Source organism: Mytilus californianus, unplaced genomic scaffold (genome assembly GCF_021869535.1).
Source record: "Mytilus californianus isolate M0D057914Y unplaced genomic scaffold, xbMytCali1.0.p SCAF_2, whole genome shotgun sequence".
Lineage (NCBI taxonomy): Eukaryota > Metazoa > Mollusca > Bivalvia > Mytilida > Mytilidae > Mytilus > Mytilus californianus.
The window spans coordinates 72,001,666-72,029,497 of NW_026262668.1; the positions used below are offsets into that span (position 1 = coordinate 72,001,666).

General features: G+C 32.7%; 1 protein-coding gene across 1 annotated transcript; it reads right to left on the reverse strand.

The window, feature by feature from the left end:
* Positions 1-6,773: 6,773 nt before the first annotated feature.
* LOC127728110 (galactosylgalactosylxylosylprotein 3-beta-glucuronosyltransferase 2-like) lies at positions 6,774-14,869 on the reverse strand. The gene is made up of 5 exons (XM_052235339.1): positions 14,636-14,869; positions 10,362-10,906; positions 9,711-9,797; positions 8,680-8,883; positions 6,774-8,045 (listed from the first exon to the last, which is right to left on the reverse strand). The coding sequence occupies exons 1-5, from the start codon at positions 14,721-14,723 to the stop codon at positions 7,899-7,901; spliced, it is 1,071 nt and encodes a 356-aa protein (XP_052091299.1). The 5' UTR covers positions 14,724-14,869; the 3' UTR covers positions 6,774-7,898.
* Positions 14,870-27,832: the final 12,963 nt, after the last annotated feature.

A 27,832-nucleotide genomic window follows, 5' to 3' on the forward strand; every position in this document is an offset into this window, starting at 1 on the left:
CTACCACAGAAATGTTGAATTAGCAAAAAAAAAAAGAAAAATAAAGTTTCATACTGTTTATTCTTCATGTTAAAGATCAGTTGTTTCCCTGAATTTTTGTAAAATTTTGCTGTTAATTATATATGAGTATTTTGGAAAAGTTTCAGTAGATAAATTTTGAATTCTTTTAATTTCCATGTCTCTTGCTATAGTTGTGGGAGTGTCAACTTTGTGACATAATCTGTCTTGATTGACTAAGACTGCAGGGTGCCATGCAAAGTCTGGTGGTGTTCTATCGTCACCTGCAGTCTTAGCGCGTGACAGTTCTACAAATAAAGCTCCAGGGGTAAGTGATTACAATTTCCTTGTGCCCGGATTAATAACAATATATCTGCTTGGTTCACCCTCTCCAATAGTCATACCTTGGCATCTGTGTATTGTAGTGCCCCAGCCAAGCCTGAGTGGTATTTGTGTTATAGAACAAGAATAGCAAAAACAATCAACTTTTCGTTTAATAGGTGAAATAGGTACAATTTTTACATCATGGTTTACAAAAGGTGGTCCAGTATATTTTTGAAACTTTACCATGACACAAACCGGTTGACAATCTTTTGGATTTTTGCCTTCTGGGTAAATTATTTCGACAACAGTCCCAGTTGAACCATTGAAGAGGCCAAATTTCACATTTAAGTTTGTTGTCATCATAACTTTACAACCTATGCATAAATAAACAAGTAAGCCTTTAGCATTTTCACTGGATACACCCTTTGCATGTAAACCATGAGAAATGGCATCTACTTTTGCTATTGGATTTCTTTCATTTGCTTTTAAAATTTTTGTTTTATTATGAAGCCATTCTTCGTTATGGGTAGGAAAAACAAAAAAGGCTATTTTCATCCATGTCATCTATAAATGATTGACCATGTGACTTAAGAAGGTCTACCCATTGAAATTATTGCAGCCAGGTTACATGGTCTTAAGTAAGTTTATATTCTCTCAAAGCACCAAGGACATTTTTGAAATAAGTTTGAATCTCTCCTTGACGGACTACAGTTTTTAATAAAACTGCATCATTAAATTCCTTCCAAACAAGTTCACCATGCATACCTGCTGGGCTTTTTGAATTTGCTTTATATACAGGAGTACTAGTATCTAAAACTGGGGGCAGTTGCACATCATCACCAAGAAAAATTACAACAGGGAGACCTCCCCATGAATGAGAAGCATTAATACCTTTTTGTACTGTACATATACACATGAACTCCATCCAACCTAAAGTTGTACACCCAATTAAAGAACGCCCATCCACTATAAGAACTTTTAAACCTTCACAGTTTTTTTGTAAAATTTCACCAGTAGAGCCATCAGGAGCTTTCATTTCTTTGGACTTGTATGTTGCAGGAATTTTCAAAAAACAATGAATGGTTACACCATCTATCAAGTTAGCACTGTTACCAGTAGGACAGAGAACTTGTACACATTTATTTGATTTAAAAAAAAACATTTCACTGCTTCTACCAAGCACTTAATTAAATATGTTTTGCCACATCCTGCACTGCCACCTACAATCAGTCTTAAGGGAGTAAAATTAACTGGGTTATTTTGAAAATCAAATAAAGCTTTCATAACTAAATTGAAGGCAAACATTTGTTCTTCATTTAAAGATGAAATATTTATATCTGTATTAAATGACAGTTCATCAACAGAATTGCTTTCTTCAACTTTCAAGTTCTCTATAAATTTAACTCCCAAGTCTGAAGGATATTTATACTTTGTGACAGACCAGTTGTAATCTGGTCCCCCATCATCAAACTTAAATTCTGAATTGTCTGTGAATTCTGCATTTGGTTTAACAACTTGGATCCAATCTGGCTGAGACATGTTTTCAAATTCAGAATTATCATCGTCTGACTAGTCTTCCATAAGTCCATTATGTGCTGCATTATTTGCTCGTTCAATGTCTTGCCTTAACAAAGTTGGGACAATAGCCAGTCAATAAAAAATACATGAATAAGTCATTCCAACTTACATTATCATCTTTAATGTCTGAAAATTTTCTCCAGTCATGCCAATGAAGAATAAGGGTATTTTTACAATAGTCTTCTGTAAGGGGACATGTTGCTCTGAGACTCCCACCTGATATAACAGGGGACTTTGCCAGTTTTGCAAATAAATTGTACTACGAACAGTGATCAGTTTCTGGACGGGATAAATATTTATCTAATGGGTCTGTTTTGTAGCAGGGGATCCATTTTTTTCTAGTATCCGTGCACCAGTTAAACTTATATTTTGAAATGCATGACTTGATCTATAGAGAGGTAAAGTAGAAAGTTCAAAAGAGGTTTCAACAGCTGAAATATCTCTTTTAACAGTTCCCATTAATAATTTTGTACATAGAGATTTGGTAGTAGAACCTGTTGTTTCATCACCACTACTTACCATATCATTAAATAAATCTGCTACAGCCCCTGTAGGTTCATTGCCTTTACATGCATAACCACTGACATATTTTTCTACTGCAATAATTTCATTAACAGAGGGATTTTCAGGTCCACTCTTTGAAAGAATCAGAGATATATCCCCATTTGCTCTCCATGCATGTGTATGTATTTGAGAATGTTGGACCAGATTAGGGTGGTCCCTTTCCATCTCTAAACGTAAGGATCCATTTGTGTCTTTTACAATTGCTGGACAATCTCTAAGGGGTTTACCTGGGTTTAATGATGTGCCGAACTCCATACGACACTGTTTTACAGGATTTGATTGGTTATTTCTAGGGGCACGAAGACAATAATCAGAGCACCAATGCAGATTTATTCTGTTACATAGAAGTAAATGATCTTCCAAGATATTTTCTTGTGATTCACTTACATCCATGAACAATTTAATTAGTGGATTTTTTTCATCAGGTAGGGCTGGGCAGTGCCTTCTGGTGGAGGCCAAAAATTTTTTTTTGGCTTTCTATTTTCATCTACCCCTGCAGGATGGTTTGCAGTCATTTTATATTCTAGTTTAGCCCAGACAGAGAGAAGTTTTGCACATTCGTCATCTGTTTTTCCATCAATAAAAGCCTGGTGCATAAGGTTGTGAGGTTCTTTGTCAAATCGCCAACACAAACCATGCCAGTGTATCATACCCCTTGACTGAAAATTCTTGCCTATACCAATAACTATTTACCCCGAAGACAGGTCCCATAATCTCTTTAAAATAGCTTTGAGTTCTTTTATCAAAATAATCACCAACAATGTGTGTATAATCTTGTACAGCTTTAAACATGTTGTTGTGGTCATTTAAATCAATTTCATTGCCAGTTGTTTCTTTTATATAAAGGGAAAGTATTCGTTTCAGCGGTTTAAAGTAAAATTCTGCACAACTGCCAGTGGTAAAAAAAGATGGTAATCCCTGACCTTCATTAATTTTATACTGAATAAGAGCTCTTAATTCTTTTGATCTTTGATTCCAATACTGTGAAGTGCCTCTAAGGTTTGCACTGAAATAAAGAATTTTTTCAGCTACAGATCTATCTCCATTTTGTAATTTAGCTTTCAGATCTGAAAGTGTTAACATATTTTCACCTAGTTTTTGTTGAACTATAAATGTACTATTATCTAGCACACCTTTTCTATTTATTATATTGTGAACATTAAATTTAAAAAAATTATGCTTTGCAAAGCGGCAATCCTGATACCAGATTAAATAGTTTGCCCAGTCTGACATTGAAGAACATGTTAATGGGCGATTCATATGGAAGTCTGCACAAGCATGGGGAAATAAACATGGAAAGGCTAGCGTGAAAAAATGTCTTGTAGTGAACTCAGAAAGTGGTATCTTACCACGAGTTGGCCAAGGAATTGATATCTGACCTTTTTTATTAATGGAAATATCAGTAATTTCTTCTTTAGCAATTTCTTCAACAGCATCTTGTATTTTTTGTTTAATATCAACACATGGTTCTGGAAGCAAAACACTTGAGATAGTTTCGCCTTCAACATTACCTGGATCAATTTGCTTTGGTGCTGGACCGTGATCATTTAAATGTCCAACATCAGAGTTATACTATAATAGATATAAGAAGATGTGGTATGAGTGCCAATGAGACAACTCTCCATCCAAGTCAAAATAATGTATTGATGTTTTGTATTTGCCCATCCACTGGTAATAAATTTAAGCGCTCTTCGCTAATTTCAATGTCAGAATAAGAACGATTACTTTTTTTTAACCATACAAGGGCTATTTGTACTTTTTGCCGCCTGACATTGAATTCTTTTGATGTATCATTTTTCCCTATTTTCCTAACTCTAATTATATTAACTTCTGAAGAAAGTTTAGGTAACATTTTGCCAGGTTCATTTACCTCCTGCGGAAATGCCACACAGTGGCCATTTGTAGCAATACCCCCATGTTTTAACATGTGAATATTTATGCAAGGTGAAATTCGGGAAATTAATTGCTCTTCAACAACAGATAAATTTGCTAGTTCAAGGGGTACTTCTCCAGGATTCATCTTATTTTCAGCTGGAAACATTTTGATTGTACCTTTATCTTTAAAACACCTTTCACATACACCATTTTTTTTGTTTTAAATTTATTTTTCTTTCAAAACAAACTAAACAAACATCAATTGTATATGATATTTCTTGTAATTCGAAAGAACGAATGCAGTTAACTGCCTTGTTAAAATGTTCATCATCAGCAAATGGAGGTGGATCTGGTATTGTCTCAAAATCTATATTGAGTTTGTTTAGTTTGTATTTAATTTTATAATAATTTTTTAAGCATCTTTTTTTTTATATTCATCTGGAGTTTCATTTTCAACAGGTGGGTCATATGTTAAACCCAGTTTTCTGCATTTAGTGTGCAGATCTATATCTTTTTCTGTTTGATTGTCAGTCAGATTTGTTTTATGGGTTTCAAGTACTTGATTGTCAGAAATTTTATTTGTTGACACATTGTTTTGACTATCTAGAGAATCTCCAGTACTTAAATGTTCATTGTTAACAGATGTATGAGGAATTTGTGCTGTTTTTGTATTTAGCATGTATCTGATTCTATTTTTAATTCTCATGTATCTTTTTTTATATGCTCATATAAATTGATACCTTGCTCTATACATTTAACCTGCAGTTGTTGATCTCTATTGATTTTTTTAGTGACTTATTATCATTCGACTTTATAATTGGCATGTTAAATTGTTCACAAATTTGATTTTCTGAAATAACATTTGGAAGAAAATCAATCTTTTGCTTTTTTCAGGAATGGTTAAATGTTTAAAATCAATTTTCCTCTTTATACTGGCCTTACCATTTTTATTTGATATTGCATATTTATTTTGGTTTAATTGTGACCAGTGAAATAATTAATTGTAGTTCTGGAATTTCTCCCAAGAGTTGAAAATGATTATGGTTTAGTAAAAGGTCTATTGTTCTAATCTGAGGAGAGTGGATATATTGCTCTTTTGTAAAAACTGTTTCGTTTGCCAGGTTTGTTCCTTATATCCAGATATTAATATTACTTTGAGTATTTTTTTTATGCTATTGATATCTCGCAAGAGGTTGCCCATCCTTTTCCATTGACCATTGTCTGTAAATAAATATCCCTAGTGATATTGTTATAGTGTGAAAGTCTTAACGTATCCTCATATATATAAAAATTGTTGTAAATTTCTGAGCATGATAATGAACGATAAATCTGTTTTTGGGAGAAATCCCCATTTATGGCTAAACTAAGTGATGAGAAAAAGCAATTCCCATCTCCAGGAACATCATATATTATATTAAAAAATTATGATTTTCAATAGCTATCACTCCATTGTGGGGCACATTTAAAAAATATTGTTTCTGCAAAGGTTCTAATTGCACTAAATGTTGTGTGCCTTTTTTGTTGTGGAATTCTGTAAAACACTCTTCAGCTTCAGATTTTAAAACAGTAACTAATTTAGAACAAATGTCTTTAGTTTTTGAATTTTTGGACATGACAACATCTGCATATGTTTGTTTACTATTTTGTGGAGACCTTGAAGCATAAGCCTGTGTAGAAGTTGTAGTTACATTAAAGACTGGCATAATTTCATTCTTGTCAGTTGTTTTCTTGGGGACAGATTTAACAACATCAGCAAAAGATAAATGGGGAACTAAATATGAAACATCATCAGTTTTGCAATAATGATGATCTGAATGTATTATGTCAAAAGAATGACCATTGACCGGTGCATCATTCATATTACCATATGAATGGTTACGGATCTGGTCTGCATTTTATCAAAAGAATGGCCATTGACCGATGCATAGCTCATACAAGCATATGAAAGGTCACTGCCACTGGAACTTGTAATGTTCTGCATTTAATCTTTGTTTAACCTTCTTAAAATAGTAGATAATTAAGATGTCAACTTTCAATTCAATTCACACTTACAAGTAGTTCTTTCAAAAATATATATTACGGGTTTTGTTTGTCTTGAAATTTCAAGGATGGTCAGCGAGCCGATAGTCGTCTGCTAACGAACGTGCAGCCGAGTTTTTTGTGAGAATGAGAAAGGATTTATGGCAATCCTCTAAATTTAATGGCAGTTACTATGCGGTCATGTACTTGTAGAATCGGTATTTAAAAAATATATACATTTAAATGGTAAAAAAAAGACGAAAACTCTTTTATTTTAATGTAAACAAGAAGACGTGTTGCTATGAAGCCATCATCGGCCATCTTTTGAGTTGTTAAGAAGCGGATCTGTATCATAACCGACAAGTGATAAAATGATCATTAATCATGGCGATGACCAATTAACAAATGTTATATGACTTGATACAACTTTTAATGTTAGTTTCTTTTTGTTAAATGTCAAACGATTAACAAAATAACATTAAGCAAGTCTACCATAAACTGAAAAAAGGACATGAAAAGGATATACATTTGCCAAAATTGTTTTCAATGTAAACAAAGAGACGCTATAATCAGGTAACGTTTTTTTTTCATATCAGAGAATAATTAAAATGAAATTGTTATTGTGTTCATTCCTATATATTTGACTGAAAAATATACCCAAAGTCTCATGACAAATGAGACCGGAAGAAAGAAAGCGATTTCTGCGCAAATGCGGGAAAATAAAAAAGTTAGAAAAAAAGTTCATTAGTACATTGCCGTTTCAGAATCTAATGCATTCTGGGTAATATTTTCAAAAGCGTTGTGATTGGTTTAAAACGTTCTAAACAATGGAAATTCAACCAATGACGTAACGTTATTTTCATTTTGGTGTACGAACAATGAGATTACCCATAGTCCTTTAGATTCTGAAAAGGCGAATACAGAAAATTAAAATTATGCAAAGTGTTTGTAAGTAACCTTCTGTGTCTTCAGAGGCGGGTTTAAGGGGGGCAGAGAGGCCCACCCTCCCCCTTATTTGAGCTAAATATATGGTAAATGCATAGACTTTTTAAAAGTCTCACTCCTCAACTTGTCATGCGCCACCTTCTTTTGCAAAACATGGATCCACACCTGATCTTGTTATTATTCTAATACGTTTAATGATAATAATAACAATTGCGAGTTTGAAGGTACACATTAGCTAAGTCTTTCCCGCTCTATCTTAACATTTTAATATTGCAACAAACGCATATTCGATCATTTTACATATCAAAGAAAACAATTTACATAAATATTCAAAACATAATATTAAGTATGAAGAAAAGGGTGAAAAATCAACTACATCACATCTTCTTTGTCAAAAATTATCAAAAATAAAATAGCAGTCTGTTAGAAATAAATCTAGATAAGATGAGTCATTCATTGTACCGGAGTTTTGAAAATCCGTTACAACAATGAGTGTATCATCACATGATCTCTCTCTCTCGCTCGCTCACCCACTCTCTCCCTCCATCTCACTCTCACAAAACACATCAAATCACTTGACCGTCTATTATTATCAACTACGTCGATTTCTTCCTAGCTTTTCCTATGGAAGACACTTTTTCCTTTTTCATTTCATATTTATGGTTTGTTGATGCCTGCTCTGTGTCGTTATAACTTGAGTGTTCAATTATTGGGTCTCTGGCTTTTGTGTGCCATACATGAACCTGCATATAGAAACATAATAAACAGTCAAGTATTAATATCTATCAAATCAAAATTAGTTTTTTAATTTGTCTTGCAAATAATGTTCCCCCGAATGGCATTATGATTTAGATTTTAAGCTATAAAATTGATTGAACCATCCATTGTTCGTTTAATTTAGATGATGTTAACGGACGCCGACGGACGACGGACGCCAAGTGATGAGAAAAGCTCACTTGACCCTTTGGAATGCGATGAGAACAAAAAAAAAATAATTGGCCTCAATACTTATAAATTTATTTCTGAAATGGCCCATTAAGAGTTTGTCAATGGCCCCATGTTATTTCAAATGGCCCCATGAACTGATCAAAATTGGGGCCATAGTCCCATTGTCAAAAAATCTTTCCCAATCACTGTACTAAGACAAATGGCGATTTAGAGCTTGTGGAAAAATCCATACGAATATTTATCTATTATTAACACTATGCATTCGTTGAAAACTCTGGGTTAAAACAAATCCGCGATTCATGACAAAGGAGCGCACCAAACGAACAAGAAGACACATATTTTGTAGATAGGCATAATTTTTTTTATTATGTGTTGCATAGAATGGAATCGTATTTTTACGTTCCCTGTCGTTATTTATAATTTGGTTACCTTCGTGCATCCATTTCCCTTTGGTTCTAAATCACTCAGTAAGCAGCATATTTCCAAAAACATTGTTTCCTGGTAACCAACACGAAATGTCTTCCAAAAATACAACTGAGGATTATAATAAAACATCTTAGTATTCAATGCAAATCCTGCCATATCTATTGGAAATTTTCTGTTTTCGGTATTCCATGCATTAAATTTTATCACCTGAAATAGAAAGGTATGTCTGTATTTTAAGCATTTAAAATACCTACGTCAGAGAAACAATAAATTGAAAGATAAAGTCGGTAGCGAGGAACAACCAAGACCATTACCTCACTGTCGGACACAAGGAACAACCAAGACCGTAACCTCACTGTCGGACACAGAAATATGCAACATACAAGAGCACATAAAAACATCATAAATATTACACCAAATAATAAAAAAGTAGCAGGGACGATGAAAAAGAGTCAGGACAATTTCATGAAATTTTCATTGTCCTAGGTCAGTAAATCCTAGAAATGTAATTCATCAAAAAGAAACGTGTCTTCGACCAGCCAGTATACACTCACAGGGTTAAAGAAAATATTTTGTCTGAAGAAATGGTCACGTGGATTTCAGAATGACAGAATGACAAAAGTAAGCCTTGGGTAACTCTTTATTCCTCGGGTGCCAAGTGTCGGGGCAAAAAAACGGGACTTATTTGCTAGCTATAAACAATAAAATACTTTTATATTTTGTCATGTTAAGTATGGTGTGTTTTAACAATTTTAGCATAACAAGATATATTAACCCTTCAGGTTTAAGAAAAGTTCATAGTCCCGAAGTTTTAAGAGTATTTTTCCATGTGTTTGTTGTTTTGATCACAGGCTGGTTGTTTGTACATCCGCTCTGGTATGAGAAACAATTCAAGCGAGAAAACTAACGGTCTGATTTATGTACAAAAAAAAGACGAAAAACAAACTTGATATACAGCAACAAACGACACAGACAGACTGAATTTGTCGTTTCAGTAAACAAGATATGTACCATATGTAGAACCGACATTTTACCTTTCCATTTTTAAGAATTGGTGTCTGGTATTTTCTTCTGGAAACAAACCCCACTGGCCACACTGATACTTTCTTGGTGTATCTCATCTACAAAGATATTTATTTATAAGTTACAAAAATATTATTGAGTACAACCTGGAAAAAGGAAAATTATTGTAAGAATGTGTTTCTTTGTTGGCAAACACGCCTAATTGCCCAACATACTATCTTTATTTTTAATTATTTTATTTTATTTCGTTTTATTTTTGATCGATTAAGACCGGCAACAAAAGCATATTGAACAGAAGAAAAAGTAAGGTCACTGTTGATAAATTGAAACAAAAGCATATGAAAATGAAAAATAACGTAATTCCAAAAATGTATTGCACTGGCCAATACAGTGACCTGAAAAAGAAAAGCAGAAATGCCCGGAGAAGAACACTTAAGACGAAATCAGAAGAAATTTAAGAGAATTGGAAACAAGCGCAGTACATGGAAAAGGACAGACAGTAAGAGATGTTGACATCTTATTAAATCCATGTTGATTAAGTAAGGTAATATTAACAGAAACACCAACAAATTGAACGATTTTGACAAATACAAATTACAATTAATTCATCAGGAAAGCCAATTAGCAATGGCATTATGAATTTCAGACATTTCTATAAATACCTCTTCAAAAAGTTCCAAATCATACGTATTGTCATCATCAGCAAAATAAACCACGCCATCTTTTGACAAGTCAACATTCTTTCGTAACCAAAATATTGCTTTATTCCTTTGGTGAATCCCTTTTAGACTTGTTGTTAAATTTTTATATGGTTTTGCAGACAAATAGGTAAAATCAATCCCTGATTTTATTAGAAGTTGTTTGACTTCCGGAAGAGTTTGGTTTCCTTCTTCCACAACTATCCAATGTATAGATTTTACATTCTTCAAAGTGTTTGCAACTCTTGTCATTTCCGGTATTTGATTCATGCGTTTGTATGTTGGAGTTATTACATGAATTATTGGCAATTCTTTTAATTCGTCTTCTTTTTCTTCTGCTGAATTTCTTTTAACTCTATTATGTGGGACCGTCTGTTCATAATTCACCACTTCTAATACATTATTTCTTGCTTGAAATGAAGGTTCTTTTTTAACTGGTTCACTTTCCTCTTCTATAGAATCAAAATACCTTGTCTCGTGAGTCTTTAAGCTTGAGTCCCTTAGTTTACCTGATTGAAAGAAGTTAATTTGTTAATTTTATTACATATAACATTATTCCCCTTTGATAAAACAATTGAGTGTTCGATACTACCATAGGGTCGATGGCATAGCTTATCTGTGTAACTAAACCGAATAGCAACAAAGATGGTATTAGCTTCAACATTCCAAATTTAACTCATTATTATCTCGCTGTCGAGATGTTGTTAAAAAACGAACAAATGATCAAGCGTCTCTGTGAATTGCAAAAAGGATAAAAAGAATTATATCTTATGTTAAAATGCCAGCTTTATCGGTGATTCAAGGGAAACATTCCACTCTAACAACGGGTAACATAAATATGTAGAACATTTTGACAACCCTCGAAAAAACATTTCCAACATTTGCTTCGCCTCGGCTGACAATGGTTTTCACAGTGGTTGACAATCTGCTCTATCATCCTACATTAACTCGAAAAATGACACTTTATGTAGACTATAAATAGACTGCTCTAACCTGTTGGTACACCTGGTCGCGATCCGATTGGAGTTCATGTGATTGCCTTAGATTTTGTTTTTAGTCTTGATTTGTATATTCTAAATGAATTTACGATATTTGAACATTGGTAAATTACTGTTGCCTCTAATATAAGACAGAAACATCAAATAATGTCTTACCTGAATGTTGAAGTACACAATATAAAGAAACATAAACAATAAGTAATACTGGTGTAGCAGACAGGAATATAGTCGATTTTTTTGCCATCTTTGAATTTCCTGTATAGTTGTACTGCAATTGTTTTAAACGCTATATTCGGATTTCAAGGTGATGATGATTTAAGCTCTCAACTTTTTTTATTTCTTCCTAAAAGTTATACGTTATCAGTCAGGATTCTACTTCGTCAAAATTATCTCCCCATTACGCCACCTAATTTTTATAATCGTAAAATGGAAGTGATGACGCGCTGTCAATTTAGCTCTTAAAAAACCGATTTTATCCACATAGCATCATTGCGATCCTTATATGCCAGTTGTATTTTAAAAGATGTATCTACTAACTATTGAGCATCATTTAATGTACTTTTATGCATTTGGTCAACTGAAAATTATTGTCTGATCGGTTGTCAGGGGGAATTTTCGAAAGTTCAAAAATATTTAAAAAAATTCTAATTAAATATTTCGTGGAAGGGCAGAATAGAAATTTTCAGAGGTTGAAGACTAATTACCTTAGATAACACACACAAAAAATGAAGTTTTTTTTTTGAAGTTATGCATTTTTAAGATCCACTTGAAAAGTCTGTCGTTAAGTACTTTTAGTGAAAATTAGTTATTCGAACACACTACTCTGTTATGACGCATTAGAAAGGTATTTCACTTGACCCATATATTTCATTTTTGAGTACTGTAAATTTTTAATGATATTATATCAACCTACAGCCCTAATATATAAAAATAATAAAATCTGAAGCGAGATGATGTATCAAATATTTTATACATTTTCAAGACAGAATAGTCAACTCAAACACGCCTGAACATAAAAGGTGTACTCGACTTTCTCTTTTCGATGAAATTATTGCCCATTTTTGGGATTTTTTTCCCAAAACACTGTCGCCGGGGGCAGATATGCAAATTAATGCTTTAAAAAGATCAATCTATTGGAATTTTTTTCGGCGGAATTTATGCGTATGCACAAAAAAGATCCACTTGTATTTGCACCTACCACAATCGACTGTTTTGTGTGAAAATTTGTCTTTAATTTAAATGTTTACAAATATCTCGAAGCTCCATACCATAATTCAAGTACAAACACATACACAAGATGCATAAAATCCTAAATTAGGCACATTCATTAAACTTTTAAAGCCCATAGAAACAGATGTAAACAATTCAAATTTTCCTTCTCTAACAAAGAGTTCCATTTCTTTTGTTTAATTTCAACTGGGTTTCCGCCTGTTATCAATTTGCACCACTAAATTTAAGAAGACCAACTGTTACAGCAGAATGCATCGAGTGTGTAGGTAAAGGCAATGTCTTTGGTTAGCTTGCTTGCTAGCTGAGCCGTGAAGTCATTATTATGTTAGGTGAACTACCCTCCTTTAAGAGTAGACTAGTCCAACAGATAACCAATCTATCTGTCTGTAGGACTAGACTACTCCGAAAGAAGGGTAGTATACCTAACATAATAATGACTTCACGGTTCAGCTAACAAGCAAGCTAACCAAAGATTATACCTTTACCTACACACTCAATGCATTCTGCTGTAAAGACTAGCATTCTTTTGGGTCGAAAGTGGTTAAAATACTAGGGATATACGTTTACTTAACGAATTAAATTCACAATATCTTCTTACAGACAATTATTACATTCTATTCTATTTAAAAACAAGCTTTAAATCAAAGGATAAGTGTTAGTATCTGATTTTTGTCTTATTGAACAAATCTGAAATAAAAACAAAAAATAATCAAATCTGACGTCAAAGTTGGGGGTGTTTTGCCTAAGTTTTAATGTACTTATGAAACGTCATATAATCATAGTTTTTTTGTATTTTCACAGGGGTAACTTTCTGGGGTGTGTTTAATTGCTCTCTTTTGTACATCTCCAGAATATCTCTAGGCGAAGAGTCCAAAAAATTTATCTGGACCTCTTCTGGGGATATTCTGAAGAAAAAACAATAAAACTCAAATTCAATTTGTGGTCGAATATAGCAGAATTTTATATTTTGGATGACATAACTTAAGTTTACGATGTTTTATCAAAAATTCAGTTGCGTCAGCTCATTTGAAAGACACGACTGTAATGGTGTGCTTTGTTTAGGCATTGAAAATTAGTCGGAAGAAATCGCTGTGTTCGTGACTTTTTTGTATGCTTTCTTAACTTAATTCAGTTAAATAAATCCGCCTTGAAGATCCGATTACTAGTATTTGATTTTCAGGAATAATCTTAAATTGTACAAGAATTTGTCAATGTTTGTCTGGTATTTTATTGAATAAGACATCTTGTGTTAAATAAGGGGACGACCATCTGATACTTATTTGTTGTTTTCTTTAATTGTTTGTTTTTTTTTGGGGGGGGGGGGGCGGAGGGGGGGCAGGAGGATTTTCATTATGAATATGCTGGTCTGGTAAGAGCTGAGCCACAGATTAAAAAGAATGGTTTATCCGCAAAAAAATCCTGCAGCCCCCTTCACCTCCCCAGAATATCAAATGGTCGTCCCTTACTGTTACTTTCCGGCTAATTCTATTATATAAAACCACCCTTCTCTTCTTTTATTTTGCCATTTTTGATCAGATATTTTGATTTTATGTTTTCAGTTGGAATATCCGATGGAAATGTAAAAATTATACAGGGATGTCCTACAATGGCAGCCATCACACAGCTTTTATACTATTATATCTGCATTCGTAAATTTATCAATGTCATTTAGACTAATAAGCGACGCCATGCCGTCTAATCTACCTATTTAACAGAATATCTTCTTAATGGAAAAAAAAACAGAAATGGACCTCTTCTCGCTCAAAACCGACCAACAAAAAAACTCGCCTCTTATCTATCACCCTACATTACTCGAAAAATGACACTTTATGTAGACTATATATAGACTGCTCTAACCTGTTGGTGCACCCGGTCGCGCTCCGATTGGAGTTCATGTGATTGCCTAAGATTTTGTTTTTAGTCTTGATATATGTATATTCTATATAAATTTGAACATCGGTAAATTACTGTTGCCTCTTACATAAGACAGAAACATCAAATCATACTTACCGGAATGTTGAAGTACACTAAATAAAGACACATAAACAATAAGTAATACTGATGTAGTAGACAGGAATATAGTCGATTTGTGTGCCATCTTTGAATTTCCTGTATAGTTGTACTGCAATAGTTTGAAACACTATATTCGGATTTTAAGCTGATTTTAATTTAAACTATCGACTATTTATATTTCTTCCTTAAACTTGTGCATTTATCTATTTGCACCACTAAAGTAAGGATTTTGAGTCGTCTGCAAGAAATTTCGCCTTAACTTTTAAGAAGACCACCAATTTAAGACTAGCATTCTTTTGGGTTGAAAGTGGTTAAAATACTAGGGATATACGTTTACTTAACGAATTAAATTCACAATATCTTCTTACCGACAATTATTACAGTTTATTCTATTTAAAAACAAGCTTTAAATCAAAGGATAAGTGTTAGTATCTGATTTTTGTCTCATTGAACAAATCTGCAATCAAAACAAAAAATAATCAAATCTGACGTCAAAGTTGGGGGTGTTTTGCCTAAGTTTTAATGTACTTATGATACGTCATATAATTGTTTTCTCTTTCGGTGCATGGTGGTTAGGTTTCTTTAGATTTAAAGGTCACGATTTGAAATCGAAGTACAAATTAGAAATATAAATATTGAATTTACAAATAAAATACTTAATAAAATTTAATTAGCAATAATCGGACTGTTAAACAATTACGTGACAGGCTATCCGAACCGATTTTAGCACTGCTGTTTAACCTGTAGACGAAACGTCATATTTAAAACTGTTCCTTTTATTAGCTCACCTTTCCAAAGGAAATATGAGCTTTTGCCATCACTTGGCGTCCGTCGTCGCCCGGAAATTTTCAGATGAATCTAACAACCCATCGTTGGGTTGCTGCCACTATTTTGGTAATTTTAAGTTTTTATATGACTAAAATTGTCAATTGACCCCATAAGGAATTATTGCCCTTTAAGGACAATTTTACACAATTTGTTTATCATGTTTTCTAACTTTAAAAAATCATCTCCTCTGAAACTACTGAACCAAATTAAACCAAACTTAAGCTGAAAGATTCTTAGGTTATCTAGAATAAAGTTTGTGTTTTATTTTCTATTTCCTCAGAAAACATGGCCGCCGTGGCTAAAAATAGAACATAGGGTAAAATGCAGTTTTTGACTTATGTCTCAAAAAGTAAAGCATTTAGAGCAAATCTGATTTTAAGGTTATTTCCCCTGAATTGATGATTTTAAGGAAATTTTGCAGTTTTCGGTTATTATCTTGAATATTATTATAGATAAAGATAAACTGTAAATAACAAAAATGTTCAGCAAAGTAAGATCTACAAATAGGTTTTGTATGACCAAAATTGTCAATTGACCCCTTAAGGAGCTATTGTCCTTTAAAGACAATTTTTCACAATTTGTTCATCTAGTTTGCTTACTTTAAAAAATATTCTCATTTGAAACTGCTGAATCAATTTCAGCCAAACTTGGGCTGAATGAGTTTCAGAGTATCTAGTATAAATTTTGTATTTTATTTCCTTGTACGTCAAGAAACATAGCCACTATGGCTAAAATGGAACATAGGGGTAAAATGCATTTTTTTACTTTTGAAGAAAATATGACAGATACAAAGAACATTTAAATGGCATTTTTAAGCCACTCATTAATATATATTGAAAAGCAAAAATAATCATTGATGACAGATTTAAGCAAAAAATTACAGGTGAGCGATTCAGGCTCTTGAGAGCCTCTTGTTTCAATTGACATACATATATTGACATTAAAAACTTTTTGCCTTCTAATATACGAATCCCATAGTAGACTATGGATATCAATTACCCAACAGCCAGTGCTATTGCACTTATATATTGGATGGAGGTGGCTTTAACTGCTCAACGTTAGTTTAAACTCTGTTTAATGTAATTTTAGTTTTAATAAAAACTCACCAAAGACATTTCAATCCCTTCTACTTTCAGGTTGTCATGTTTGTCCGGTTCTGGTTTTCGTGTTTGTCCTGTGGTTTTCATGCTTGTCAGTCCTGTTCTGGTTTTCATGTTTGTCCTGTTCTGGTTTTCATGTTTGTCCTGTTCTGGTTTTTGTGTTTGTCCGGTTCTGGTTTTCGTGTTTGTCCTGTGGTTTTCATGTTTGTCCTGTGGTTTTCATGTTTGTCCTGTTCTGGTTTTCATGTTTGCCCTTTTCTGGTTTTCGAGTTTGTCCTGTTCTGGTTTTCGTATTTGTCCGGTTCTGGTTTTCGTGTTTGTCCTGTTCTGTTTTTTTCATGTTTGTCCTAATCTGGTTTTAGTGTTGGTCCGGTTCTGGTTTTCGTGTTGGGCCTGTGGTTTTCATGTTTGTCCGGGTCTGGTTTTCATATTTGTCCCGTTCCTTTTTTTCATATTTGTCCTGTTCCTTTTTTTTCATATTTGTCCTGTTCCTTTTTTTTCATATTTGTCCTGTTCCGGTTTTCATTTTTGTCTTTTCTGTTTTTCATGTTTGTCCTGAGTGTTCTGTTTTTCATGTTTGTTTTGTTCTAGTTTTTATGGTCGTAATTTTTGTGTGTGTTTGACATTCCATACTTTGTTAACGTTTCAAATGAGCATGCCATAAATGTTATCTTGAAAATTTTGTTCACGCTTTAATAGTGCTATCGAGAATCGTATTACAGATTAATTTTAACAACCTTCCTTTATGGTCGTTTCACATCATTTCTGGTGTATTTCTTTTTTTTTAACTTTTCGTTTTCTATATGCTTTTCAACTCTGTAATAAATGTTTGGCTTTCCAGCTATTTTGATTCGAGCGCCACTGACTAGTCTTGTGTAGACGGAACGGTATCTTTCGTGAGTTTTTGTATACCCTTTGTGACATTCTTCTTTTGTCAATACACTGAAATGTTTACTATCCACAATTCACAATGAACTGCGTCTCAGTGTTTCAAAGCAAATTCATTCTTCTCCATGAGTTTTCAATCACGAATAAGACATAAGAGGTCTTTTTTCTTTTTCATTTAATTAAAAACAGTTGATGAACATCAAAAGGGATGTCAAGGCATTGTTATAATCTTGGTCAACTTTAACAAATAAAGATAATTTAATAGTTTGCTTTAGACGGCTGAGGCATTATTGGAAAGACAATAACGTTGGGCTATACGTCAAATTCATTGATGTTTGAATAAAAAGATGTTAAAGTAAAAATAAAATGAATGGATATTCCAAAAATATGGACAAGTTAAAACTTAAAATGAAAAATCTCAACATGAAACTCCCTTTATCAATTCAAAGTATTTATTTGATTGACTTAATATATTGTAAACAGGGATATCCTTTAATTAATATTAATTGTAACTGCAGGATAACATATGCATACACATAATACTTATACAAAAAGGATAACAGCAATCGGAAATAATAACGCACAGTACAGCAGACCACATCAAACATCAATCGAACATCCCCCCTCCAAAAAAAAAAAATATACAAACAATGGCCATGCAGCAACAACGAGGGGGGGGGGGGGCAATAGGGGGTCCGTTAACATGTTAACAACACCTCGATTTGGAGAAAAACAGTTAACAACAAATATAAAATGCTGATAACAGTTAACACCAACTTTAACTGAATAACAGATAACAGTGGTGTAAAAACTTCAATAACACTTAACAACCATATTCAAAAATCAAACAATGTTAAGGTATTTGATTGTTCTATCCGAATTTGAGGAATTTTCAAAAACAAAACAGCGGGTGTCTTGCAAAAAAGCAGGAAATGCTCACCCTTTCTAAGTACCTCAGTGTTTTTATTAAGTTTTGAAATAAGAGGAAATAATTTCAGAATAGCAGGCAAAAGCATTTTGGCGAGGGGTCTGAGGGCCGCTAAAGGCCCCCAGTAGTTCTTTGTCCTGGTAGGGGGTCCGGGGGGGGGGCTTGAAAAGAGATTTAGCTAATTTTAAGTCATTTTTCAGGGACTCCTTGCTCTCAAAAATAGTCATTTTGAGATAGAGAGGCCCTAAAAATGATTTCAAAATTGCTTATTTTGAAACAATATTTTGCCTGTAGCCATATTTAGGGTCAGTGTTAAGTTGCGTGACCTGAATATATATTTCTGAACATTTTCCTGCAGGTTGGGTGTTAAAAAATATTTTAAAATATTTGTGAAAAAATTACGTGTAGGCACGTACCTAAAGTGCCTAACGGCAGCTACGCCCCTGAGAAATGCATTGTTTAACTGAAAGGGTCCAAAGATTAGTACTATATTGTGTTTTTCTTGAATTATTACTTGTACATGTATTATAGTTTCAAATAGAATTCATTGATAACATTAATTTATGCTTTATTATTTCAATAAATCGTTGTCAAATCCTATCCCAGCAATCCAACTCCATATATCACAAGGTGTTAAGAACATTTATTTAGACCAATTAGAATAAACTAATTGACCATGGCCATGTCCATCGTTAGGAGCCCAAGCCATTGCATGGTGACCTTTAATCTTAAAAATACTGTATTTTTTATAAGGCGCTGGACACCTCGTGATCTGTTTGACTAATACTTTTCTATACTCTTTCCTTTCTGTCCATGTTTATTTAACAAACATAGTATAGAATATATTTTCATAATTTGCAATATATTAATTACCAAGAGTTGCAGATGTTACTGTGTCTTTTCAAGTTTCTATGCCTACGGAAGGCGAAACGAGGTCTTTTGTCAAATAAAAGGTTTGCCTCTTCGTCATCTTTTAATTTATCCCACTGTTTTTAAATATTGTTTTTTTAAGTGTGTTTTCTGTCTTGAACATACTGTGGAGAAAACTAAGTGAGGAGACTGTAATACTGATTTGGGTTCAACCATTAATGTGACATGTCTTTGTTTTGCAGTCACCTCCTGCATAACAGTTTTTATTTCATTTTATTTATATTTGTATATCCCCTTTTAATAAGGCATTCAGAAAAATTACGCATATTGTGTTTGCAAATCTACTGGATCGTTCGTTCATCTCTTAAAGAGAAGCATGTGTCCTTAATTATACCTCTGAAAGTAGAGGACTAATGGATGGCATGAGGACCTCTCTAAGTACTGAAATTTTCAGGGTTTATTTTCCGGAAAAACAGTCAACAGAAATAAATTATGCCAAAATCAGTCAACACTTTAAGTGTCAAGTAACAGATAACAGAAATCCCATTTTCAAATAAAACAGTTAACAACATTGCCAATTTTAACAGAACAGATAACAGACAGAGGGTTGAAACCAGTTAACAGTTTATATATATATTTCAAATAACAGTTAACCTTGAAATAGCCCAAAACAGGTTAACAGAAAAAGGTATTGCCCCCCCCCCCCAACCCTCAACAACGAACAACGTGTGATTCAGATAGCCTGACTTGGTAACCGCACATAATTTGGTGGGGTTAAACCTGTATAACGTGCACACAAACCCTTTTACCTATCTAGACCAGATGTCGTACAATAAAAACATGATGCACGACTTCCCGATTTTATGTAAAAAGAAATGTTTCGGTAAATCTCTAACAATTTATACTGCATTGTTAGTTTAACATTTGGTTAAAGTTATATGAATATGCATGCATGCGTATCCGAAGCAAGTGCTTTTACTAGAATTCGAAATGTATCGGGGAGATAATGAAAAAGTATGTCAGGAAGGCAGTTAAAACAACAAAGACGATAATAAACACTTTCCTTCCATGTACTAGCATTGAAATGATTTAATCAGAAAAGAATATGTAGTATATATCTAAAACGTTTGATCAAATAAACCAAACTAATTAAGGGGGGAGGGGGTCACGATAGGATATGATAAGAGCTATTATTTGACCATGAATTTGCAATATATTCAAAATTCTTCAATCCTTTCAAAAATGGACTAATTACAATCTAATTAAACTGATAAAATGAAGAGTCTGGCACTTTTAGTGCAGAAATGTAATTTGTAATGTCATTATGATGCCATAAACAGTCAAATTTATATATCTATTTGACACAAACTACATGTACAATTTGTTTAATTGTACCGAATTGCTTCAATAAGTTTTTACAGAAGTCCATTACTAGAGCCCTAGTAATGGACATCTGGTTTTAATTATATGAATATATACAATTTTTTTAAACGAAAGCATCCTACAAAATTATTTGTTTTGTTAAAATTAAAATAATTTACAGAAAAGCTAAACAAACAAAAAGAAAGAAATTTCAGTTAAAAAGAAAAGAAAAAACAACTTTCAACCCTTAGATTCATTTAATATACTGGAGTTACTCCTCTTTACCTGAAAAATTGGCTTCGCCTTGGTTTATCAATACTAATACATTTGTAGTCATTTAAAACTATCAGTAATTCCTTTTGTATTTTTTTTTAGCTATATCCTATTGATATTAGTATTCATTTATTGAAAATGTGTACTTGGAATGTTGGGGAGCTCTTTTCTGGGGACATTGATAAAACCCAGGACCAAACCTTATTGAGTCGTTTTCAAAATATGATCTAGCATTCCTCGTAGAAACCCATTTTGGTTAAAATGCCAATACAAAAAAATGTGGTATCTTTTAACTACTACCCTGTATGTAGATCTATCACAAAGGCTAATATATATATTCTTTATTCCAAAAGCAATACAGTTTATAGGTATCAAGTACAATTAATATTACATTAAATATAGTAAACATCACATAGTACAATAAAGTAATTCATTGATATACAATTCATACAATTTAAAACAAATCTAGGAGCATGATATTAATTAACATAATTTAACAATCTTGGAGTATGATATACACATTCAACGATTACGATTTTTTTCGGCAATACATACATACTTACCAAAGTTATTAAGTTCTTTTATATTACGCACAGATAACAATTGTATAAGTCTAAATACTGATGGATTTCTCCAATAATAAGGTTTAATATACTTCATACGAATATCTTTATATCCAATACATTCTAAAATAAAATGATATTCATCCTCGACAGAATTACAGTTGCACATATTACATATTCTAGCGTTTTTGTTTATATTTAAAAACCTTCCAGTTTCAATGTTCAAGTTATGTGCATGTAAACGGTACTTGCTTATTAATGGTTTATATCTAAAATTAACAGGTCTACTAAGATCAAACCATGACTGTCATATATGTATTTGTAAAACTGACATTTAAAAGACTCCTCAAAAAATGACATTGCTTCAGATATAAATCTATCAGTAACACGCTGTTTGAAATCAGCTATAAAAACATCTACATTTAAAACATTTTGTGTCAACCATACATGACTAATGCCATAATTACATAATAAATCTCTTATTTTACATGACCAATTCAATTTATTTTTACTTTTTACATTGCTAGCTTCCAGCATTTCTTCATAACAATTTTTCAGAATACAATTGTCAGTTTTTAACAATTTACACCAATATTTCATCATTTCACAGCACCTATGTACATACAATGGGCCTCTACTTAGTTCGAAATACACCATGTAATTTGAAGTACTATTTTTTACTTTCAAAATCCTCTTTAAAAAATATAAGTGAAGAGTTCCAATGTCAATTGCTTTATGATATCCACACACTTCGTGCCTTTTTACCTTGATTTGACAGCATTTTCTGAGTATAAGTAAAAATACCATTATGATTTAAGAGCATACCCAGATATATAAATTCATCACATAACTCAATATTCTCTCCATTAATGAACCATTGGTTTGATAACACCTCTGTTTCTAAATACAACAATCTTAGTTTTTAACATATTTATATGCAAAGTATATCCTTCAGAACATATTTGAACAACATCTACCATTTTTTGAAGATCGAAGATCATTTATATTTTCGCTGAAAATAACAGTATCGTAAGTATACATTAATAAATAAAGATTGGGCATTATCATGTCATATGATTGACAACCCTGTTTTATTAATTCTATTTCAATGTCATTGACATACATACATGTAGCATATAAAAAAGGTGATAAGGATTCTCCTTGCATTAGACAAAAGTCACAGTTAAAAAACTCAGAAAAATTTCCATCATGTTTAACACATGATTTCAAGTAAGAATACATTGATTTCATTAGATTTAACAATTTTCCGGTTATAACACATTTAGCTAATTACATCCATAATTTAAAATGCTGAACACTGTCAAAATCCTTTTTATAATCAATAAAACAACAATATAACCTTTTTCCGTTTCTCAAAGATTTTGATATGATGGAATGAAGAGCAAATATTGCATCATGAGTTCCGTGGCCAGGTCTAAATCCGAACTGTGCGTCTGAGATGATACAGTGTTCCTCGCTCCATTTCAGCAGTCTGGTATTGATGGTAGCTGTAAAAAGGTTTCCTATATGAGACACTAATGATATACCTCGGTAATTTCCAGGGTCATTAACGGGACCTTTTTTAAATAACGGCACTATTATACTTTTCACCCAAAGCTCTGGGAAGAATCCAGTGCATAAAATTACATTAAAAAGTTTACACAATAAAGGTAATAATACTGGACTGGCTTGCTTTCAATAATATATTCGTTCACAAAATTGTCCACTCCTGGAGATTTATTCTTGTTTAATTTTCTTATACTGTCTTCAAGTTCCTTTTCGGTGAAAGGTCTGTCTAATTCTTCAAATATACACGAGTTATCGCCTTCTACCTGATCCTCAGTACTGGTATCATTGTCATCTTTAGACATCAGATTTTTAAAGGGACAAAAAAATTGCTCTATTGAAATGCTACTTGAAAAAGTTTTTTTGCGATTTTTAAATTTTCGGTATAAACGTTTCGGATTCGATTTTCTCATTGCGTTAAACATGTTTCCTTGTTTGTTTTTATAATTTCGCTTCAGTTTATTCTCCAGTACTTTGTATTTTGGTTTATCTAAGTTCAGAGACATTATAGCGGAATTGCAATTTTTAGAAAACCTCACGTAAAAAATCATGTGAAAATTTAAAAAAAATACTAATACTGATTATCAGTGGGTTGAATTAATCTAAAATAATTTTGGCTTTCACAGAGATTTATATATTTGTGTTATGTATTACCCACCAGTGACATCCACTTACACTAAAAAGGGGGATATAGAACTTTTTGAATGTCTTGAAAATGATATTGCATTATTTTGTAAAGATACCGATAATCTCCTTTGTGACGATTTTAATGCCAGAACTGGAACACGCCCTGATCTAATTATGCAAGATGAAGTAGATTTTCTTCCTTATTATAATTCATATCCGTTGGATAAAACTATTATGTTGCGTAAAAACCAAGATATAAACATGATTGTAGAGGGAAAGATTTATGTGATTTTTGTATTTCTCATCAGCTCAGAATTTTAAATGGGCAAACACTTGGTGATTTAAATGGTAGTTATACCTGCTATACTCCCCATGAAGCAAGTGTTGTAGGCTACTCTATTGTGTCGGAGAGTGCCCTTGATTATATTTTGTACTTTAGAGTTGAAGAATTTGTACCTACATCATCTGATGATCATTGTAAAATTGAATGGGAAATGTCAGCTCAGTTTAGTACTAATTTACGAGATGATTGTACTGATCATGATTTACATACTATGCCTTCTCGATACATGTAGTCGGAGAACTCAGCTACAGTATTTCAGGAGGCCCTAAACTATCCGTCTGTACTTGCATAAGGGGCATTTTGCATCTAAAAAGACATAAATGAAGCCTCAGTTAAACTTACTACCATTTTCATAGAGGCTGCTGAGTGATTTTAAAAGAAACCTAAATCTAGGAAAAAACTAAAAAAAGAACTGTTTAAGTCAGATATTTTAGAGCAATAAGAAACTCTTCATAAGGACAATCCTAAACTATATTGGAAGTTGATTAATAAGTTACAGGACAAAGATCATGATTCTTCAGGTAACAATATATCACCATCTTACTGGCTTGATCACTTTCAAGGTTAATGATATATTTTTAGAGAGGGTAAAACATCTTAGATATCTCAGAAATATTTTAATGAATTAGATTTTGTAATGTCTGATACTGAAATAATCAATGCAATCTCAAAATTAAAATAGATTCAAGATTAATATTTTTATTTACGTCTCACCTTATGCATACAATTATACAATACAATCATAAAAGATACATGTTTAATACATAAGCCAATCTGTACAGATTTATGAGAGACGATAACAACTAAAACAACATGAATATATTTAATTATTTTTTTTTCATGAATGATAATAATATATACAGCATAATTGTGATATTATTCACAATATGAAACTTCTCGGCGTTTTTTCAGAATAAAATTACAGGTTTTGGCACTTAATCTTATAATATCTTGATTCGAAAATAAAAAAAAAAATATTTTCTGACAGTTTGTAAAACTATTAAAATGTTCATCAATTTTAAGAGATTCAGTAAAAAGATTTTGTCTAAGATCATTATAAATAGGATAATGTAAAACAACATGATATTCATGTTCAACAGTATTAAAACAATTTCAACAACATCTCTCTTCCAGTCGTAAATTTTCATACCTCCCAGTTTCCAGCCTAATAGAAGCTACCCCAAATCTAAATTTTGCAAAGGCACTTCTTTCCCTAAAAGGCAGAAACAGTTTACAGTAGTTTTCAACAGCATAATTCTGTTTAAAAATAGTTTACGTTCTCAACTTGTTTCGCCCATTACCCCGACGCTTAGAGGACTACTTAACAATGCTTTTCCATCCATCAATATATCTATCAAACATTCTTGACATGACTTTATCAACAAAAAGATTTTTATTAACATTAGTTTTGGTATTGCAAAAGTCAACCAACTCCAGTTCAGTTGACAAATTGCCTGGGTTGGACAATATAACAAATACCATGATTAAATGCAACCAAAGTATTTCAATGGGTTGCTTCAAAAAATATTCAACTCTTGTTTGAGTAATTGCACATATCCTGAAAAATGGACAGAAGGATATATTACACCTTTACATAAGGCTAATGATATTCTTGATCCAAATAACTATCGTGGTTTAACTATAACCAGTTCAATAGGGAAATTGTTTAATTCCATTTTGAACTCCCGTCTTGACAATTTTCTAATCGAACACAAAATAATTGATGGCTTCCAAATTGGCTTCACAAAGAAAGCTATGACCTCTGACCATATGTTTGTAATCAAGACAATTATTGATAAATATTTTAATAATCCTGGTGGTGGACTATATTTCATTGGAAAATATACTGCCGAAATTTACCCAAAATAAATCAAATATTATTTAACAGCAATAACTGTCCTTTTCTAGATTTAGTTAGATATTTCCGTTTTACAGAAATTCTACTCAAAAATTTACGACATAAGGGACGATTTGTCTTTCCCTATTGCTAATTTTGCTTTTTTGGACGGTGATGTTCATTTGGCACCTTCTTGCGGTATTTAAATATCACAACTCGTTCGCTATGCCGGTGTCTGTAGTGACGTTTTGGATTTCAATGAGCGTAATCTATGTTTTACTGGCAAGTTATTAAGTCAGGGATCTCGTTACCTCAAATTACTTAAAACCTTTAACTAAATTCTTCCATAGATACAAATATTTGGTTTGCAAGTTTGGCTGTACCTGTAGAAAACTTATTTCAAACGGAACAGCACATCCTAATTTTAACGGGACTGTTCTTTACCGACTCGGCACGGAAATTTAGATACGATCCAATCCTTTAAATAAGCTTATCATAATAGGTTACCAATTCGGTGTATAAACTTCAAAATAAGAGAAAAAAGCAATGAAATATAATTAAACATTTGTACAAACAATGATACTACCTATATTTCCCACATCATCAAGTTCTCAAATGTGTGACTTTTTTCCTACCAGAATAGTGACTTTTTTCCTGTGATTTTTTTCTCCGCTGTTTGCATAATGTTAGACCCTGGTTTTTAAAATTATCACGTGTTATTTTATATACTTATAACAGCGTGTAATGGTTTGAAGATAGTTATAAAATGTTTTAAATACGTGTATTGATCGATTCAAATTCATTTATGGCACACAGGTAGATTGTGTGTACAATGGTCAGAATGGAAATACGATGAAACGGTTCAGCAAAGTGATCATTCTGATGTTTTCTCTATTTTTCGGAAGTTTAATATACAATTTCTTCCGATACTGGTTATGGGAATATGAATACAACCCATGGATTAAGGCTTTGTCCTACACAGTTCATCACAGATCACAAATTCATAAGTATTGAAGAACTTCCGGGAAAAGAAGGATGTATTAAAGGTAAACAATAAGTATAAACTGCTATGGACAGTTATGTGTATGTATACATATATACATATAATATAGTACTTACTTACAACTAGAATACTTGTAAGACAGCTTACTTGTATGATTTATGTATATGACTTTTTTTTGGTTATTTAGTAATGATCCAACTGTTTGGTTTCTTAAAGTGACAAAATTTTATTCTTCCATTGACATATTGTTTTAAGAGAAGATTGTGGTGATTCGCTGGAATTGCGCCGGGAAGACAACTTATGATGACCTATCCACGACTAATTTTATTGCTGTTTGATTAATCCTATAAATTAAATCAGTCAATTGACTATTGTAGAATTAAAATGATTGATTTTTGGTGCTTAACATCCAGTGGCAAATATTTCATGCTTGTTCAGAACAAGAACAAATTAACAATACATTCAATAGGTAGGTCCTGTAATAGAGACCGTCCGGTATTAAGGTCAGGAAAATTTTGACTGTCCTTTGAAAATGAAGATATATTGGATAGGGCCAGAATTTTTGCCTTGCAACAGGCCACCTAGCTACGGACCCCTCTAAAAGTTGTTGCAAGCGTGTCACTTTCTTAACACGAGGCATCGGATTTAACGTTCCCATTCTGACTGGACGTGGATGCGTACTTCTACATCCCGCACAGGCGAACAGACGCCCCATTTTGGCAACATATTGTATCCTATATCTATTCTAAGCAAAGGATTATATTAAAATAACTGTACCAAAGAAGAGACTTAAGAATTCTAAGACAGTAGCGTTTAGACGAGGTGGATTTACACGAGACAGCATTCAATGATATACTCGGAAATAACTACACGTAACATACCGGTATCAAAGACATCTCTTTATCGTTCCTGGGGGGGATTAATAACCTGAGACTTCTTTAACACATATATGTGTTATAATAGTCCCAGTAATAACCCAGGATCCGCAGTTTCTTTTGAGCCCGGA